The sequence below is a fragment of the Periplaneta americana genome, chromosome 8 (genome assembly GCF_040183065.1).
Source record: "Periplaneta americana isolate PAMFEO1 chromosome 8, P.americana_PAMFEO1_priV1, whole genome shotgun sequence".
In the NCBI taxonomy this organism is placed as follows: Eukaryota; Metazoa; Arthropoda; class Insecta; order Blattodea; family Blattidae; genus Periplaneta; species Periplaneta americana.
Genome location: NC_091124.1, coordinates 88,454,762 through 88,476,932, shown reverse-complemented (window position 1 = coordinate 88,476,932; position 22,171 = coordinate 88,454,762). Strand labels below are relative to the sequence as shown.

The window sequence follows — 22,171 nt, the reverse complement described above, 5'->3', positions numbered from 1 at the left end:
TGTGGGAAAAAAAGACTTCTCAGTAGTCAAAGATTTATTTAGGTGAGGAAGATAATTTCCCATTAAATATTACCGTTCAAGCTTAAAGATAAATTGTTATTTATTTTTATTTTTGTGTTATATAAAGTGCACAGGAAGCATCGTGATACTACAATTCATTTTTTCGACTTTTACTTGGCATACTCACCTGGAAAAAATTGTTTCTTATATATGTCTATCTGTCCAGTCTTCTGTGTACAAGTCCTTTGTATAATAAAATATATACGTAAAATATAACTTTTGTTCCGAAAATATTGACTATTTACAGTTTTCACCAAAAATGCAGAAAAATGGACAAAGATAATTACGATTTTCTTGATTAGAAAGATATATATGAATTACCGTATTTTCCAAAATTTAACAAAGTTCTATGTATGAAACTGGACAAAATGTCCCATAAGTGTGACTAGTGAGTTTAATGAACACTTGTAGAGTGTAGCATAATTAGGGTTACCATATTCTGAAATCTGAAAATGATGACACATTCTTCTCAACAAACTCCTTGTATCAACTTCGTCATTTTTATGACGTTTGCAGCTTCTGCATATCTATCACTAGACCTAATTTTCTTTAACAATTCCTTTACTATACAAATAGTCAAACATATGTTTACATGCAAAATATCTGAAACTAAATTTCACTAAAACAAGTTTTCCACAGAATCGATTGTTCAAGTCTAATCCATGAAATTTAATAACTGATATGTTCACTGCTATTTAAATTAACAAAATTAAAGTTGTAGCTGGATGAACAGCATTATATGTTTAATACCACATACACGGCAATATGGTTCTCACAGTAACATGAGACCAAGCAAAACAAAAATGAATGAATAAGACTTCAATATGAAAAAATGCGGATGAATTAGAGAACTTTCAAAAAAGTTATGTGGACAGCTATTTTTTTATAAAAAAAAGCGGACATGTCAGCATAAATGCTGATGTATGGTAACCCTAAGTATAATGGATAAGTGGCCAGACTTGTGAAAGAAAATGAAGTGTTAACAAATCTATATGAATCTCTTATAACAAATGAACCTGAAGTTTAAATGTACTTGCAGCTAAAACTAGTATAATGAATACTATCTTTATAAATAGGTCCTACCACTTTGAGAATGAATCATAACAATAAATAGAATGCATGGGTTCAAAGTTGTCAATACTTGTCAACAACAGTGCTATTCAATGAAGGATGAGTAATGAGCATCATTACATAAAAAAGTAGAGAAACTTTCTGGTAGCAATTTTTTCCAAGAAGCAAGAAGAGAAGTCTGAAAGAAGGAAGTCATGGACATTGTTTCTGATACATGTTTTCCATTAAGCAGGTACAGTATCAGTGGCGTGCAGTGCAATTTTATATGAGGGAAACAATAATATAAATTTTTAAATGTATAGTACAGAACTGACAGCAGCCAACTCACTTAAGCAATTCTCCTCTCTTTAGCAGCAAAATCATCGAATGGAAATAAACGAATCTGTATTGGCCAGTATAGGCATCTCGAACTAAGAATATATGAATAACGAAGCCACCTCGACCAGAACAGGCGCTAAGAGAAAGAATTTTGTGACATTTTAAGATTAGAGAATTCATAGTTCTCACGATTAAAATATAATTTCTGCAATAAATTTATTCTTTTTCGTTTTATCAATAGGTGAAATGATGCTTCTCTTGTCTTCCATGTACGACACACCACTGTACAGTATTATTTAAAATTTTTTTTATTGGTTATTTAACGACACTGTATCAACTACTAGGTTATTTAGTGTTCATGGCAATAGTGATAGTGAGATAGTATTTGGCAAGATGAGGCCAAAGATTTGCTACAGATTATCTGACTTTCACCTTACGGTTGGGAAAATCTCGGAAAAAAAACCCAACCAGTGAACCAGGTAATCAGCCTAAGAATTGAAGAATTGAACCCAGGCCTGAATGCAACTCCGGATTGGCAGGAAAATATTATTTTAATACAGGATAAAATATATAATGAAAAAAATGTAATTTGTATGACACCAAAATTCTACTTCGTGGGAACGTGATTAATTCTTCTTCACTTTCATTTTAATAGACTACATTTCTTCACTGCCAAGTTTGTCAGATGAACCACAGAGAAATTCCTAATCTACATGTGTATATTCTAGATTCTTTCCCAATTCTAGTGTTTCGAATCACTCAAAGGTTCACAGAATTATAGAAAAACTTGTGAACTCAAAAATTTAAAGTCTAAGTAAACATATTTATTTACAGATATAATTACAAAGAAAACTAAATGGATTTTGTTTATAGAGAGAGAGAGTGTGTGTGTGTGTTTTTCTTTTGTTTCAGGATATAATCAGCAGTATTTCTGCCGTAATCTAACTGAAACATTTTGACTGTACAGTGAAAGCAAATTATACAATTACGTGACTTTGTCTTTATCATATTCATTTAGCTCGAGTTAAGAGTTATCCATCATAAAGCCATACCAAATGTTTATTTTATTCACATATAATTTTCTTAAGTTTTTCGTCAATATTTATCACGATACAAAAGTGCGTCCCTTATGTTGGGTCAATCTTTTGTTGTCGTAAACAGAGGTCTTGCACACTGCTGACTGCATTACAAGGAGTCTGTTATTTGCAAAAGTTCCTAGTCATTGGGGAGATGTGATAAGTTCCAGTATTTAATACCATAAACAGAAGATGTATTTTTGAAGCTAGGCGGAATTTGGCATCCCATCCAAATTGATTAATCTAACTAAAATGACACTATTCTAATAAAGTTAAGGTCCAAAACAAGTTATCTGATAGTTTTACCACAGATACTGGAATTCGACAAGATGACCCACTATCTACTATAGGCCTATTATTTAATACTGGACTTCAAAAAATAACTAGAGATATGAATCTTGGTATTAATCCTGGAGGTACAATGTTTAACAGATCATTGCATTACACTATCTAGCTTACGCAGATGATATTGAGCTTTTATGAAGAACTCCAAATACCTTAGAACAAGCTACACAACTCAAAAAGGCAGCAGGAAAAGCAGGCTTATATATTAACACAAAACGAAATATATGACAAACCGACATATTAACATAACAGATGTAGTAATTAATTATCAATCATATAACACAGTTTCATCCTTTAAATATTTAGGGGCAGTAGTTACCAATAATAATGATATAATTATAGATATGCATGAGAAGACTGCTGCAGTAAATTGTTGTCTACGAGCTTTAGATAACATCATGAAAGCTAGATACATATCTAACAAAAATTAAGATTAAACCTATATAAAACCAACATCAAATTATTGTGGTATATGGCAATGAAATTTGGACTCTCTCTGGAAAAGCTAAATCTATTCTGAGTGTATGGGAAAGGAGCGTACTTAGGAAGATTTATGGTCCAGTTTTTAAAATGGCATATGGCGTATCCAAACTGATTTGGACATTTTTTTATAGTAGATTATTTTACGACGCTTTATCAACAACTTAGGTTATTTAGCGTCTGAATGAGATGAAAGTGATAATGCCGGTGAAATGAGTCCGAGGTCCAGCACCGAAAGTTACCCAGCATTTGCTCATATTGGGTTGAGGGAAAACCCCGGAAAAAACCTCAACCAGGTAACTTGCCCCGACTGGGAATCGGATTTGGAGATTCAAAATATGTACACAGATACAGATATCATCATTGATATTACGCTCAAAAGGCTAGAATTGCTGGGCCATGCGGTCAGGATAAAGGAAGGTAGAACATCAAAAACTCCTATGGATGCTAAAATAATTTGGATCAAGCAAAAACGCTGGAAGACCTAACCTACGCTGGTTTTATGATATCCAAAACGACATAAAGGAAATTGGGGTTAAAAATGGAGATTGAAAGCACAGGATCGGTTTGTTGGAAGGCTGTCATTAGGGAGGTCAAGGTTATACTGAAAGGACCAGCACCGAAAGTTACCCTGCATTTGCTCATATTGGGTTGAGGGAAAACCCTGGAAAAAACCTCAACCAGGTAACTTGCCCCGACTGGGAATCGGATTTGGAGATTCAAAATATGTACACAGATACAGATATCATCATTGATATTACGCTCAAAAAACTAGAATTGCTGGGCCATGTGGTCAGGATAAAGGAAGGTAGAACATCAAAAACTCCTATGGACGCTAAAATAATTTGGATCAAGCAAAAACGCTGGAAGACCTAACCTACGCTGGTTTTATGATATCTAAAATGACATAAAGAAAATTGGGGTTAAAAATGGAGATTGAAAGCACAGGATCGGTTTGTTGGAAGGCTGTCATTAGGGAGGTCAAGGTTATACTGAAAGGACCATAGTGCCATAGAAAAAGAAAAAGATAAGTTTCAGTAAACTCACTAATATACCTGTTAGAATTAGAACTTTGTTATAATATAGAACAACTAAAGCAGTGATTCTGAATTGTGGGGTCATGGACCCTAATGGATCCGAAGAGCAGTTAATGGGAAATAATAATAATAATAATAATAATAATAATAATAATAATAATAATAATAATAATAATAATAATAATGTTCCATGAAAATGTAAACATCCTATTATTTTATGTTAAATAAAAACATATTAAATTAACTTTTTAAAAATGATACCAAATTTCACATTAGTACATTCTACTATACATTTAAGGCCAGGGGAGCCACACTAAAGTAATGTCATCAAAAAGGTTGAGAACACTGAACTAGTATATCTGGGGGAAAAATAATCATTTTAACCCTTAAGTAGTCACGCGGAGTGTTGTGAACACCCCAGTCAGATATTACAGAGCTCGTAACTATATATTCAGTAAGCCTCTACTTCTGAAACTTTCAGTACCTTTATTGGAATTGATAAGGCAACAATAACCGTAAACATTTTTGAAATTGGAATTCGCACTTGAGATAATAACGGTCTAAGTGGGTGGGGTGGTTAAGCACGACTGCTTAAAGGTTAATAATGATGATGGTGATTCTCCTGACGACAATGCCTCAGAAAATCCTTTGAGAATTATTCAAGCTTCCACCTGTCTCATTTCATTACTGCTTCATATTTGTAACAAAACGAACAGCTTATTATACAGAGCACTAGCTTGTATCTGGGAGAAATAAAATTCGATCTCAGGAGCAGAAAATCCAGAATTTTTCGTGATTTTCCTCACGTCTTGGAAAGTTCTGCCATGATACTTTAAAATATTAATGATGAACTTCTTCCAAATTCTTTCTTCTTTACTAATTCATAATCATTCCAATAACTTACATACTATTACTGAACCTGTAGAGATGATGATATTACAATAATAATAATAATAATAATAATAATAACAACAACAACAACAACAACAACGGTGATGTTTCAAGATTGCTCTATGCTGCAATGGAAATGATGGAGTCTGTGGAAATACGTAATCTCTACTCTAGAGTCATAACAGCAACTGGGTTTATTATCAAAGCTTTCAATGTAGTAAGTAGTATGTAGAAAAATTTATCTTGATATACACACACCATGCAACAAAAGAACCATCAAAAGTAGGACAAAAGTACATTATGGTAACTTTATGTGAGTGTGTATACTTTCATATTAATAAATGCAAATAATTGAAGTTCTGAACAGTGAACATATTTGCATTGCTATTTATTGTCACTTATATTTCTAAGAATAATTAAACTATGACAATTCAATAACCCTAAAACATAAATAAATCCCCTGTTTTTTATATAAATGACGGTATCTAACAACTAAATGAAATTGTTTGTAACAGATAGTCTGATACACGTGATTAAGCTGATTTTGGAATTATAAAGTCCATTTATCCTATAATTATGTTCCATTAACATACCTGCAACATAGGACTTAGGAGTAGAAAAGGCATTTAAATATCAAACCACAGAAAAATATACAACAAAGTTGGAGAGTGCAGTCTCTTAGTAGTTCAACATGGAGTCAAGAGATGCTGTGACTTATTGAAGTTTCAACCACACTATTATCACAGCGAAATGTATAATAGTCATTTACAAAAATGTTGCCACCTCATTTACTAGACATTCATTAAACTACCAGTAATAAATTAAGTTACATTTTGTTTAAACATAAAACTAGGTATAAGAGTTCATTCTTGGAATATAATTATATATTTAATTCTGAGCAGACCAGCCTTACTGTTGCATTGCAGTGCTTAATTTGATGATACATTACCCTTAACTCAAATGTAATGATAATGTAATGGAATTTTATATTTCTCATTATATTTGAAAATGTCATTTCATTACATTATCTTCCTGTCATAAATAAAGAATAAACTTCTACATTAGTTAAAGCTTGATACCACGAGGAATTTTTCTGATTGTACAGTAATAAGTGCTAATAAAGGACTTTATCATGCAATATTCACATAAAAAAAGTAAATTAATTTTGATATTAATTACTTCATCAACATCAGGCACTGCAAAACATTACATACAAATGAATTATTGCTATAGTACCAACCAAACTGAATGAGCTCAGTTGAGTAAGATAGATGCTTTGTGAAGCAGGAATAACTTGACCTTTTTTGGATAATATATGCAACAATAGTACATTTAAATATTTCTATTTAGTGATCAATTCAAAGAGTGACAGGAGAAAATTTCCTGCCAGAGAAAATTAATCTTCCTTCCTGCCCTAAAGGTAATTTAAATTAACTGTGAATTGTATGAGGCTTATGATGATAATGGCATAATTAAAATAATCAAATTTTTAAGAATTAGCGTCTGGGATACCTACACAGAGAAATGGAGACCGATCCATGTCGAAAAATTTGACTAATAAAAATAGATAGTAGAAGAAGAGTTGGACATCCTAGCATCAATGGCTGGATAGTAATGGACAAGATCTATAAATACTGGGAGTATGGGGGGTGGAAAAGGCAGAAGAAGAAATGGAGGGACATTATAAGTGTGGTCAAGGTCTACACTAAGCTGTAGTACCAACAATGATGATGGCGAACAGCTAGTCATTTCTTCCCTACATATTGTAGGGTCCAATTATCACTATATCATTCATAGAGTAAATCGTCAGTTCTAACTTAACATGCACTTTTTCGACTAATCTTGTATCTTTTAGATTTGTCGCATATTATCGATTAATAATGTCATATTTTATGAATAATTTATCAAATAACTCTGATTATCCACTGTGCAACAAACATAATCCTGATGTTTAATTTTAACTCAATATACAGAGACTAAGAGGAAGACAGAAAATAGGAAAGATTGGAGAATTCTGGGTTTGCGGTGAAAGACCTACCCTTGAGCTGAACACTATGAATGAATGTTCATATGTTCCACTTAAGCAGCTAAATTGGGTGAAATTGTAAATATAGTACCGTAACTAAATGTAATCAAGACTAAATATATATTGCAACTTATATTATTAAGCATACTTCTTAAAAGATTTATTTCTTGTTTGAAAATACAGTGCAAAGCTTCTATCTGCTGCATGCTTCCATTACCAATCTTCAGTCTTACACCTTACATCCCCGTCACAGACCCCTTCCTTACAGTAAGGAAGAGAAATAAATGTGCACTTTCACTTCTATGGAAAATAGAATGCTTGTTTTAGTTTTCAGCTAGTACATTTCGTTTAATTAAAAGATCAAATATTTTTATTCAAATGGTACTTTTTCTTATTCAACTGACCTTTTAAAAAATAAAGGATTCAAAAACTGCATTCACAACTTTCAAAGACGCAATCTTGCGTGTAGTGTCCCATAAAAATCGTGTGCTGTAACTTCTGTTCAGAAAGTAGTGAGAAATTAGTAGATGGTCAAATAAGAAGAAATCTTGTGCTAAGATAACAATGACACAAGGAAACCTTGAGGATGTGTGTGTATGCGAGGTTATCTGCTCAGAAAATTAGAATTTCACAAAGCTAAGTTTTTAAGAGAACTGTCGATCCAATATTCAATTTCGTAACAGATGAGGCATAGTTTCATTTAAGCAGTTATGTATATTTGCAAAATTCCAAAATTTGGGCATATGAAAATCCCATGCTATACACGAAATTTCGTTGTGCTATAAAAAATGGGAATGTAATACACGGCTAGTGCTCACTGAGTTACTGGTCCAGTACCTACATTATGAGACAAATTTGGACCATTTTGTGAACAACATACCATTGCCATTTTTGGTATGATGGTGAAGAACACACTACACATATTTGCAACAGAACCATGCAACTCTCAATACATTACATTACTCAATGGACACATTCTGTGGATAGTCAAAGATTATGACATATCTCTTTCTCCTGATCTTAGCGAGTCAGCACTTTGCAAGAAGGACTGGTCTGTAAAATACCACAAACAGAATTCCAGCGGTTCAGAATTTCAAGGTGAAAGTGAGTGAAATATTTTGTTCTTATTTTGCTGCTTTTCTCTGCACCAACACTAAAAATGATTTGGGCGAAAAATCGCTCTGTGACTGGGTATAAAACATGTGGCAAGTGGGAGAAATGCAAAAGCATCACCTTAGTTCACACGGTAGAAACTTGTATGCACATACTTGACAAAACTTTGGCGAAAGTATATTTTTTGAACTTAATACTTTATTTTTAATATTTCATTTTACGGTACTTTACAACCAGCAGTCAATTCCTTCAATTGGTTATGTTTACCTCAGGAGGAAACACTACCCACATTAACCTGTTGAGTGCAGAGGTCATCCTATACAGTTGTACCTGGGTAGAATTAACGAACTAAAATCTGAAACATAGCTCTAAGGTGCGAAGATTAATTATATATAATGGATTAATTTGATCAAACCAATAATTGTTATATTTTAGATTGTATTGTTCAGCATATATGTCACTGTCGAAGTAGGAAACATTGTAGCAAAAAAGAGTGTTGTGGTATAACTACGCTTTTTATGGGAAGCAAACAACAGTAGGTAGTCAATAGTAGTAATAGTAGTAGTAGTCCGTCTTAATTTGATTATTTAACGACGCTGTATCAACTACTAGATTAGTTAGTGTCGATAGGATTGGTGATAGTGAGATGAGGCCGAGGATTCGCCATAGATTAACTGACATTCGCCTTATTGTTAGAAAAAACCTCGGAAAAAACCCAACCAGGTAAATAGTCCAAGCAGATATTGAACCTGTACCCGAGCGCAACTCCGGATAGGCAGGCAAGTGCCTAGTCAACCGAGCTATGACAGTGACGGTGTTGGTGGTGACAGTAGCAGTAGTAATGTTAATAATAATTTAACGTAATATGCAATTTATTCACTCTCCATGAACTTGTTCACTTGCGTCCAAAATCACAAGACAGAAGAAACAGATGTCGACTAGACAACGTGATAGTGCACACTGAATGCCTCACGTCTATTTCTGTGGTCCATAAATTGAGACAATTCTATTACTACAAAAACTGTTATTTTCATGGCCAGATCATGTATCATTAAGAACAGGGAGCATTCGTGTGACTGGAAGTAGAAAATTAGGAAAAGACTTGTGAGCTCTTTCTGAATATGGAATAGGCAAACAGATACAAAATTATAAATTTGTTGCTTCCTATACACAACACTACTACTCTAATTACTCTATACCAAACTAGTGTGAACATATTAAGGGTATCAAAAGACGTCTGATTAATTATGCCTTGGGAACACTCAAGATTTACAGTATAGGGAAGATCTAAAAATTAGAGGTTAAGTATTAAAAGCTCCATAGTTTGCTCTATGTGGAAGAGAAACTTAATTATTAGTTTCGCCACTAGAAAACACAAAGCATTTTATTGTAAATCTGTCTAGAAGGAGATGTTTCATTTTAGAAAGACATTAGAAAAATTAAATGTGTAATGGAAGATAAAATATTAGTGACTAGTGTTTTGAATAGTATCGCTAAAGACAATATCCAAAGCCAATTATATATCTATAGATGCTCTTAAATTATATTTTACGTAAGCAAAAATATTAGACATATTAGCTTCCTGCAGTATAAAGACATGATATCCATAAGGTAGTTCTTGAGCTACTATGTATGTAATCAGTGGCCAGCATACCCTCAGTACTGTTCGGTAAGTGGTCAATTTTTTTCCATTACCCTTCTGCAGGAAGCTATGCTTCAGATTATTATTTATTTATTATTTTTTTTGTAATTCACTGCTCTTGCCTGGGATTATACCTGGGAAATTGGCTTCAATGGCAAGTATTGTAACCATTAGACTACTAAGAATATTTTTTTCAGTTTGGTAAGTTGTCTATAGTAGCTACGCACAAAGAAATTAAATTACAGTATTAGAACTTCAATGGAATTCATGATACATCAAAATGTGACGCATAATAATAAAGTGACGTCCAACTTAATAATAATAATAATAATAATAATAATAATAATAATAATAATAATAATAATAATAATAAATACCGCAGTAACTCTTGTATTACATAGACAGTAATAAATAACTGTATATTCAAAACTCATTCAGCAAATACTAATAAAATTTTTCATAAAAACTTATCAACATTTTCTCGAAATGTGAAACAAGAGAATGACAATGTTTCCAAACAGAGTGTACTGACACTTAAAATTTATTTTTTGTCATCTTAATAACAAACAAAAGCTTCATGAAAATATTCTACCAAACTGCCTAAATTAAGCTAACTGTACAAATTAAGGACGAACTTCTATTAAATGATTCTAAATCAATATGTCACAAGAAAGCACCATACTTTCTCATATACAATTAGAATATAGACATATTTATTTTGTGTTACTAACAAACAATACATGGTAAAATGAGATTGAAGCTCACTTTTTTGTGTGCTGCATACATAGAAATTAAACAAAGAAAATCATTTTAGCTTTCATTTAATAATAACATTTTAATAGTATTTATGATATTTACAGATATTACGGAATCTTATTTCAGTCTGCTGATTACAATTGCTTCAGTACATCTAAATAAAATGTATAGAATTATCTCTGCGTACTACGTCATTAGTATGTGTTTTAAATTCTGATAAATAATATTTGAGTGTTGTTCCTCTTTCAACAAAACGCATTACGGAATTTTAATCTAACACACAAAGAAAAACAAATGGAAGTAATGTATACAACTGTACTGTATACAAGAAACCAGAAAATCAGTCGAAAATATGGCAACAGCAAGAGAGTTTAATCAATACAAAGAGAACACGCTTAAAGCATGGACTAACTTGAGTGGCAATATTTTTGAAAATTACTAATACAAAATATACAAAAAAATATGTAAAGGTTAAAAAATCCCCCTTACAATTCGCATTACTGTACTGTAAGGCTAACATTACTATTCTGTATTACAATACCCTTTCACTCAGCATAATATAAATGATGTTGTATTATCATAAATATGCCAAGTTCATTCAAAATACAATCCACTTGCGATTTCTGCTTTCAAATTTCCATGCTTCTATTTCGTATGGTATCCACAAAATATGTACAATGAATACTTCACAAATATCTCAAGATGTTACCCCTTGCAACATTACCATTTATGAACCAATTCTAGTAGAAAAAAACAAAAACAAATTCCAATATACCTAAATACAAACTGCACATTATAACTGTAACAGATTTCTCATATAAGAAGTTTGAGAAACATTAGTTCTATGTAATGATTTTATTCCTTCACTTTAGTTTAATGTTCAGTGATGTATACTGTATAAAACATCTGTGACTTCTGAAGGCTGATTGTTCCAAGATTTATGCTAGTAATGACAGCTGTAATTAACACCATTCCATGTATCAGCTGTTTATATAGAAATATGCATAAAAAACCACAGGTAAAACTAAAGGACAATGCTGATAAATGCTTCTCAATTTGTTTTTTTAATATTCACTATACGGAATTCTGGAAGAGAATTTACAAAACATCCTACTCGAAGCCTACAATGACAAAAAAATATTTTCAGCAGCAAGTGATATATTATTCCAGTTAATCTCCACTTTAGATCTGGGAAGCAAAATATTCAGGTACTCTCAGATACTTTTGAAGGAAGGAAATGGGTTTGTAGATATGCTCACTTAAATAATAAAAAAAAAAAAAAAAATGGATCTAACAATCATTTGTAAATGCATATATATATACATACACAAAACGTTCTGCAGAAAATATATGTATATGAAGGTGAAATATGTCCCAACAAATTGTTTTGAACATGAAAGTAATAATCAAGAAAATAAATAAAAATAAGAATTAGTAGTAGAACCGAAACTTGTGTTAACTAAGATGTTCTTTGTTTTAAATGACAGAATTTCCAAAATCAGAACAAAATGAAAAGATAGCATGAATTTGTGCAAAAATTTAGCTTAACATAGCTATTCGAAAACTGAGTTCATAAAAATAAAATTACTGATCACAGTTCACAGTTTGTTTATTTTTATTTACTCATTCAGAGTTCACACAATGAAAGACACAAATGTTATGAAAATAAATAGGGCATTTATAACAATGTTATACTGCATTCAGAAAGATTTCTAATCTTGTATCATTTATTCACGGTTGGTAGTGAAATTCCTATTACAGGCTATGGATGCCCACAGGGTAGCAGGAGAACAAGGTTCCTATTTTTGCAATCAGCATTAGTAGCAATAGAGATGTCGGTCTTAAGTGCTTGACACCTTTACTTCTAAGAAAAACTCCCTGGCACTTATTTCTTACCCCCCAGTGTCATAGCAGCGAGCAAACAGTAATTATAGAGAATAGACACTGAACGAATTTTCATGTTCGTCTTACTGTGCGCATGAGCTTCGTTAGTGTGTAATTCCACTTTCAAATGCTAGAGGTCAGTGTAATCGAGCACCCACGAACGGTGAAACAGCAATCTCTATTTGCTGGTAAGTCTGCTAAAATGTATTTCTGCTGTCAACTGCTGGTGCAATATCAGCACCAACTCTAGCGAACCTCATGCCGACGCTGGTACAACTGGTTTCAAGGTTACTGAAATAAGTCGCTGCTACATCAAAAGTACCAATGCACAGTGTCCATTCCCTACACGCTGGTGCACCCAGACAGATGAGGTCAATTGGAAGAACCCATGATCCCAACAAGAATCGAACCTGCAACCTTCGGATTTGTAGTGCAGCACCCTTAATCTCTACATTACTGCGTGTCCCCGCAGTTGGTGGTTGACTCTTTGAGTAAATAGATTTCAAATATCAACCAACATAAGGAAAGCAGAAGCTAGTCTCAGAGAAGCTCAAGTAGGGGACTACATAATTCACTGCACAGTTTCCTTTTCTAACTCACAATATTCAAGATTCAAAAGATAATTGTAATAAAGTAAGATTTACTTCCTTCCTAGAGTTTCGAAATATTTATGTGGGTAACCCTAATCTGTGATTTAAAATTGTGAATTAGTCTCCTTTATTATGATAGAACTTTAAAAGTAAGATTTACTTCTTTCCTAAAGTTTCGAAATATTTATGTGGGTAACCCTAATCTGTGACTTAAAATTGTAAATTAGTCTCCTTTATTATGATAGAACTTTAAAAGTAAGATTTACTTCCTTCCTAAAGTTTCGAAATATTCATGTGGGTAACCCTAATCTGTGACTTAAAATTGTGAATTAGTCTCCTTTATTATGATAGAACTTTTTACCTTGGATTTAGTAGCCTTTCTTTGCGACTCTAAGAGAATTCATGTAATCCTTGGCAATGCCAATCTTTCACAAACATTCAACATGAGGCAAATGCACGAGCGAGAAATAAGTATTTTATATTGCAACATAAACACACACTGTAATGCAAATCTGGCTTTCAGGTAAAGCTCCCTGTGAAGCAGACTTGAATAAATTTCAAGGGAAAAATTGTTCCGGGGCCAGGTATCGATCCTGGGACCCTTCGCTTAGCGCGCTAATGCTCTACCGACTGAGCTACCCAGGAACTACACCCGACACCATTCCAATTTTTCCCTTTATATCCACACAACTCAAGTGAGCTGACAAGGCGTCAGAAACCCAACTTTGAGTACACACAAACTTTGTGACTTGAATTGTGGTTTTCTGTTAACGTGCTTATAGTGACAAATATACAATATTATGCAAATCTGGCTTTCAGGTAAAGCTCCCTGTGAAGCAGACTTGAATAATTTCAAGCGAAAAATTGTTCTGGGGCCAGGTATTGGTCCCAGGACCCTTCGCTTAGCACACGAACGCTCTCGAAATTATTCACATACTGTAATATTTCAGAATATCCTAGTAGTAAAGCATTTAAAAGGTACTAAATGGAATTATGTTTAAGTTATACTTAAAAATGTAAAGCTTGAATATATTTATGAAGAATACTTATCCTTACAGTTCCCAAATGCCAAGAACCCTGATAAACTTCCAAATGCTTGTCTTACCATTTCATTACGAAAATGTTTGACTCAAACTTTACTCAGAATGGGTTTTGAGGTTCACTTAACTATAGTCAATTAAATTAGTAAAAAGAACTAAGACTAACAAAGGAAACATGTTGAACCGCTATAGATGTTATAAAATGGACATTTTAGAAGTTGTCTGACAGTGAAATTGATATCCAAATTCAACTACTGGAAATAAAGAATATTAATAATGAATGAAAAGTCAGTTCCAATTTATATTTTTCATGTATATAGATCGAAACATAAATTACGTTAATGAGACAATTGAAAAGAGGAAAATCCTTTCCAACTAAAGACGAAATTTAACTGGCTGAAGTGTACTACTTCAAATTCTAACAATCTTGTTTCTTATATGTCATTACAAAGTAACAGATAAAACGGAACATTTATCAATTATCTCCTTGAAATTTTCAAGACAATATTTCAAATTATGTTTCTTATTTGAACAGTGTAAATTATACTGTTTCTATAAATACAACTATTATTGTCGTTATAACAATAAAATATGTACGCAGATTAATAGTTCTCAACAAAATTAACCACAATATTTACGTTGGTTTTCAATATTTGTAGCCTCAAATTCATTATAATGTTTTATAATGTAGAGTGTCTAACAACAGAACCCTAACACATTCCTGCCTCCAATTGCCGTTAAATTTTCACAGAATGCAATTTGATAAGAAACACCCACACACAGTTTACTATATATCACAATTGCTTCTAATACGTATTATTATTTGTACATGTTTTAGTTATTTTACGGTAGTAACACCCAACATTTATGCACCCAGCAACACAACACATGTGCACATAATAACTGCTTGCTCTGAAGAGCAGTGGAGATGGTTAGTTTGCCGTATTACATCATAGCATTTCAGAGAAAATAACTGATATGATGATATTATTTGCTTTTGTAATATAGACTAGTGTTAGTTCAAGTGAAATAGAGACAGTGATATATTTGCTATTTGAAGAAGAGGAGTAAAGTGAGATACGACTAATTGATACATAAGTCTTACTTTTCATCATTAATCTTGTGAGTGGTAGTATAACTCCGGAACAGTGTGCTGAAAGCAGAGATGGGTATCACATCAACTACATACTATAAGGACGTCTTTCATAATCATTTCAGTGACACATCAAGAGGATGCGTTGAAGTTTGCCTCAGCATATTTTTTAAACATATTTTGTGTTCTTGCAACAAGTAACCTGAAGGTTGCCATGCATAAAATAATATGGGAGAATATTTCGAAGAGCTTATCTGATTATAAATTAAACTTTTCATTTCTATGATGAATATTATTCTGTTGTGCAAATTTGGTACCTGCTCTCCACACCTAACAAATTCTTGAATTCGTCGTGCAAATAACTTGTACTGACAGAAGAAATAAACATCAAGTGGTTCAGTGGCTCGTATAACGTGGTTTTTTGCGGGATTACAAAGATTCATATCATCTGAAAAGGCTCTTGAAGGTAACGTGGCAACAGTCAAGCCCATCCATGAATCAAGGAGAAGTTGTTGTTGTTTTCTAATGCCAGGCATTTGACAATAAAGTCATTTGACCTCTTCCATTCCAATATTTTTCAAAGATATTATCATGGTCAGCCACTGAAGCACAGATTTTGAGGTGTTCCGAATTCATTTCTTGGTTTGAGTTGCACAATGGGCAGTTAGGGGACTGATATATTCCAATTCTATGCAGGTGTTTGGCCAAACAATCATGGCCTGTTGCCAATCTAAATGCAGCTACAGACGATTTTCGTGGTAAATCGAGAATTAACTGTGGATTATGATAGCAGAGAGTTCCATTTTTTCCCTTGAGATTGTGTTACCAAATTTTGTTTCTTGAAGTCTAAGTATGTAGATTTAATAAATCTTTTCACAGAGTAATACGTAGAGTTAGTAACAGGTCTGTAAGTAGAAGTAAGGACATTTCATGCAACTCTGGTTTAAGGAAGTTCTGCATTCAGGAAATGATCAGATCAGTGGACAATTTACAACTGCTACTACAATCACAATTTTTGGTGGTGTATGAGATCTAAGATTTTCTGTAACTCGTTTTTCAAATCTGTCACCAGGCTCCTGGAAGTATATAAACAATTTTTGTCCTAATTTCCCTGACATGGTCACAAGCAACTGTATTCCAGTAGTAGATGCAACTGACTGCACACTTGCTTCAGTAATTCTCTCTCTGGTCATTGATAATGTGCGATTGGCAGTGAGTTCGTATTAGAAACGGCTCTAATCAGTGTTGAACACAGAGTCCTCTTCAATGGCATTGTTATCAATGTATTATTATATTTCCTGAACAAAATCACGAGCTCTATTTATGATGGTGTCTCCTCCACAACATCACGTTTCGTAATCAACATCGTAATTTTTCTTGGTGTGATCTTTAAATGCCGTTTAAAAGACTCTATAAATGCACTACATGCTTTGAAGTTTACAGTCCCATTTGCATAGCACGTTCTTTTGCCTGTAAATTCCAATAATGGGCCATTCCATCAGCATCATGTACTTCCTTGAATGTCGAAAACATGTTTTTATTTTTTATATTTATTTGTCTTGTTTCCACCTTTATCCATAAAGTCTAACTCGCCTTTCCTCGCGAAATTTTATTTCCTTACAATCACATTGATAGTCGTCTTTTGTTCTATCACAGCTTTGTACACGGAATTCATTGTTTTTTTTTATGAAAACTGTTCACTTACACTTTTTCATGGATGTTAGGAGGAGAGATTTGGTAAGAACTTGAAATACCTGGGCACTCCTTTACAGAATTGTTTCCGTGCATGTTTCTTCTGTATATGAAGAGCCACTCTCTGTTGCACTACTGTCACACCTAAGGTTGTGCTCCTCATTCACAGTGCAAATACTTTGTATATATAACATAAAAGTATGTCATACAACTGTTCGGCAATACATATGTCAAAACTGGATGGCTGTACATATACGAATTAAAAAATTACGCGAAACTTTGTCCTTCAGAATTTCCACAATAGTGTAGGGACAATCTGTGAGTCATAGCTGTACTGCACATTTATGTAAACACAGCTGTTTCAAGAGGATCTAGCAAATACTACAATTGCAATGATTCCAGAGCATTATAGTGTTCAGGACTATTTGTGTACACATGCATCATGCCGAACATTGGCGATTGATGGGTTGCATAGGTAGCAGGCATTAATAGTACCGTATACAAAACGTAAACTATTACAGAAAATTAACGTATCTTACAAACGATTGCGAAACGTAATAAGCAAAGTATGGTTTTTTCCTACCAATTGTTATCTACTGTGAAAACGTTAAGGTATTTGAAGGCAGGAATGCTACGGTTACCTTGTGAGATAGAGGCATCGAGAAATAAGGCAAACTTCCGACTTACTTTGAACTTTATTAAATGTATTTACATTTGTAAATACAACTTTCCGAATTTCATATATCATTCACTTTTTTCCCCCAATGTGGGAACTTCGTGCTTTCTATGGATGTCCAAAAGATGTTCAATTTCCTGATAATTTTACAGCATATTAGCATTACCTGAGCAACCATAGTTCCTCATACATTGTCTCAGTTCCAGCAAATCATGATTTTTTTCATAAACCACGTCCTTTAGAAATCTTCAGGTAAAGAAATGTAGAGACATATGATAAATGATCACGTGGCATAGATGGATAGGCAAATAGTTCTCTCCTTTTCTGAGCCAGCATCCAAGAGCACAAGGAATTTTCATCTTTGTGAAACAGTCAATAGACACAACTGTTATATGTCGGGTTCCAAAGTCCTCATATTGTAATGAAACACAGAAGGAACACATATCAAATGTTGGCCCACTCTGGGAGACAATAGTGATGGGATAGGATGCACTTACAAGGATATGTTCGAAAATTTCGCTGTGGTCAACCCCACTTCCACAATTAAAGTCACCACTTTTCTAAATGAAATGTTTTCTGGCTGCTGAAGAAGAGCAAAGTGACCCTATGTGTAACCATCTATTTCACGTGACTTCACGTTTCTAGATTTATTTGCATGTAGAATTAGTAGTAAAAGTATATCCAGAAAAAAAATTAGTGATTTTCGGGAAATGAGACAATGTAACAAGGCTAAGATTGTTTAGATAACTCCTAGCTGGATAAGATTCCCAAATAACATTTGAACGTCTAGAGCAACAGAGATGTTCACATTGAGCTGCAATAAATTGGATATGAAAATTGAAGAGTTTCTGTATTCACTAATAAAGATCTTCAACTAGTAAGTCCTATATATATCAGGATTTGCTCCTACTTCTTGACAGTTTAGCCAGGACACCTTGTATAGTATTATTCTACATGAATTAAATGAACTGTTATGAAAACTAAATATACCAACCAGACTTGGATTAACACATTTTTACAATTCAGAATTCTTTTTGAGACATATTTTCTTTCAAGTACACCATTAACATTCTAAGAAAGTTAAGTAATGAACGTAATTATAAGGACATTTGTTAATACAACATGAATGGAAATATTACTATAAAATGATAATTATCGCTAATTATATAAAAATCATAATAAAATTGTGTTTCAAAGTCTTAAACTTGTATATTTATTTCCTAAGTTTATTTATATTCAAGAGACTATCGACCAATAATTAAATAAACATTTTGCACATCGAAATGGGTATAATCTCCAACATCATTCTAGGTTATTCTATATCATGCTAATTGAAAAATAAAAACATTTGTCACTCTTTCTCACTCATCAGACTCGACATAACAACAGATCTACGTCAGTAATTTAATTTTATTGAAGTTCCTTGTTGTTTCACGCAAATTATAGTTCTTATCCACATAATTTGTGGTTCTTAATGGGCAAGTTAAGAAGAATGTAAAATCTGACGTATGTGAATACCCTAGTAGATGGCAGAAAACAATGTATATATAGCACTAACTAATCTTTAAAATCCCAACAAATGAAGGATGCTAAATTCATTTTCAAATTAATAGAATGATTAGTCTATGTTACATTTATATTTACCAACATCAGAGATAAACTTCTATGAAATTCAAGAATAATAACAGAATGGAGAAGTAATTTACAGCATATGGAAAGACAGAGGCTTCCATAATTAGTATTTTATTATCTTATGAGAGGATGCTACCAAGACCAAAAGTAGCTGAAATGTAGATGGAATCAACAACAGCATCACTTCTGAGATTCATAAAACAATCTTAATTCTATGTACATATGATGACGACATGAATATTTACTTTATCACTTTTATACGAAACAAAGAGACATAGAAAACTAAACTATTTTGCCTGATGATAAAACAATCATAAACACATTATAAACAATTTTAGAAGTCTGAAATAGAAGTGAGTTATATTTTAGTTAAGTACGTTAATTTAATTAAATGCTACAACATTAGAGTTAATAAAATTCACAAGAAGATGAAAGCTGCAATTAACAGTATTCAATTAAAGACATAAATATAAATTCTCTTTATATTTCCATTAAAATACATTACATTTGGACATGCTGTTGTGAATAGCTTTACACAAGCACACACACAGACGCAAGCAGTGAAACCTCGATTTATCGTTATTCCCAGATTCATCGTTCAATTTGTATGAATTCTGAACAAATCCTTTTAAACTATGGAAATAAAATCCGCATCAATCATTCTTCAATTTATTGTTTTCCCAAATATATTGCTCAGAATTGTAGTTTTGAAGAACGTTAATCTCAGACTGATCGATTTTAAGAAAGAGCAACACTATATCGATAATAGTAATAGCAGCTTATGTTTTTGGAATGTAGTGCAGCAAATTGCAGTTTGGATTGTATAGTTAAACACATCTTACTTGCCAGATAATGAACTTGAATGATTGTATGGGTGGCGAGAGCCTGCCTGTATGTTAGTGTGAATCATTTTATTAAGTGATTTTGCCTTGTTGAATATACAGTTCACCATGTGTGTTCAATTCCCTACATTGCTTCGTATTATTATTAGCATCATCACTATATTTTAATGCAAGAAGATAACCCAAAACAACCTATAATACAAAGAAACAAAAAAGTAACAGATAATTTGAAAATTGCATCCATTTTAGTACCCATTTCACATCAAATAAAATACTAAAACAGTACAAACAAAGAGCAGAAAACAATGAAAAAGGAAATTTAAAAAAATAAACAAAATAATTTCTATTTGAACACAACAGAAAGAATTTCCTATGATCCTTTTAACCAAACTGAACTCGATACAGCAATTAACAAGTTTAGTAATAACAAAACTATCCACACCTGTGGAGTAACAGCGCGTCTGGCCACAAAACCAGGTGCCCCAGGTTCGATTCCTGGTTGGGGCAAGTTACCTGGTTGAGGTTTTTTCCAGGGTTTTCCCTCAACCCAATATGAGCAAATGCTGGGTAACTATCGGTGTTGAACTCTGGACTCATTTCACCGGAATTATCATCATCTTCTCATTCAGACGCTAAATAACCTAAGATGTTGACAAAGTGTCGTAAAATAACCTAATAAAAAAATAAAAATAACAAAACTCCTGGCCCCAACAAATATATTCTGAATTCATAAAACATCTAGGTACTAAGGCTAACACTGTATTATTAAATTTTACAACTATATTTTGGAAACTTCAGTTTCAGGAAATTATAAAAAAGGTATTATTATCCCTGTACTAAAACCAGAAAATCTGCAGATGATAACCATAACTACAGACCCATATCATTAACCAGTCATTTAGGAATGATTATGGAAAGGATGATATCAACAAGATTAAACTGGTTCTTACAAACACATAATCTGTTGTCACCCTCTCAAGCAGAATTTAGAAAAAAATCATTCAACTAATGAACAAGTAATATTTTTCAGCCAAGATAATTAAGGAAGCATTTAACAATGAAAAGGTACATTAGCAACGTTTGTGGATCTAAAATCAGCATATCATAACATCTGCAGATGTAATAATTTAATCAGAAAACTGAACAAAAGAAATAGGTATTACTGGTACTATGTTATTCATCTACCAACATTTATAGCTCAGATGACATTCCAGTAAGTATTAATACATTATTTATTACTGATGTATCAGCTGTGTGGCTTGTGACTGTTTCTCCCTGAATTTTGCATGCTCTATAGATTTGTCTTTATTATTATTATTATTATTATTATTATTATTATTATTATTATTATGCATGAATATTTCATATTATATTTAATGACTATAGTACAGTTTATTAATGTAACTTTTCATAATAATTGTAGTTTTTTAAATCTTTAACCTAAAATGAAAACAGGGGCTGCAAATTTGTGTATGTAGCTTGTGACTATGTTTCATCTGAAATCTTAAAAGTTTTATTTTTCTTAATATTATAGCTTGATGTTAGTAGAAAAAGTGAAACATCACCACAGAAACAAAATTATTCAAGAAAAAGGGAGCGCAACAGTGGCAAGTGGAGAAAAGTGATGGCCAAACTAAGACATTATGTTGGTCGAGAGTATGTGTATAGCAAAACAAACAAGACAGTTCAAGCAGCTTCTTTAGGATCTTCTTGCACTTGTTCCAATAAATGCCATACTAAGCACTTGGAGATCAAGAGAATATTTTTCATTTCTTCTGGAACATGGGACACTTCATTACCCAAAACACATATTTGACGGTCAAGATGAAAATGGAACCAAAGACAAAGAATTGGGATCTAATTGCTTTGGAGGAATCTCTCGTGGCTAACAAGAGATTTGAAATTGT

General features: G+C 32.8%; 1 protein-coding gene across 13 annotated transcripts in view; it reads right to left on the bottom strand.

Moving 5' to 3' along the window:
• The window catches only part of alph (protein phosphatase alphabet), a 142,071-nt gene that overhangs the window by 57,211 nt on the left and 62,689 nt on the right, over positions 1-22,171 (bottom strand). The window contains exon 6 of one of the 13 annotated variants that reach the window (XM_069833234.1): positions 5,650-15,482. The exons of the other annotated variants lie outside the window; for them this stretch is intronic. Within the exon in view, the coding sequence (XP_069689335.1) occupies positions 15,444-15,482 (39 nt within the window). The 3' untranslated portion in view covers positions 5,650-15,443. Of the gene's footprint in view, positions 1-5,649; positions 15,483-22,171 lie in introns of those variants that run through there. 13 annotated transcript variants of the gene reach the window in all.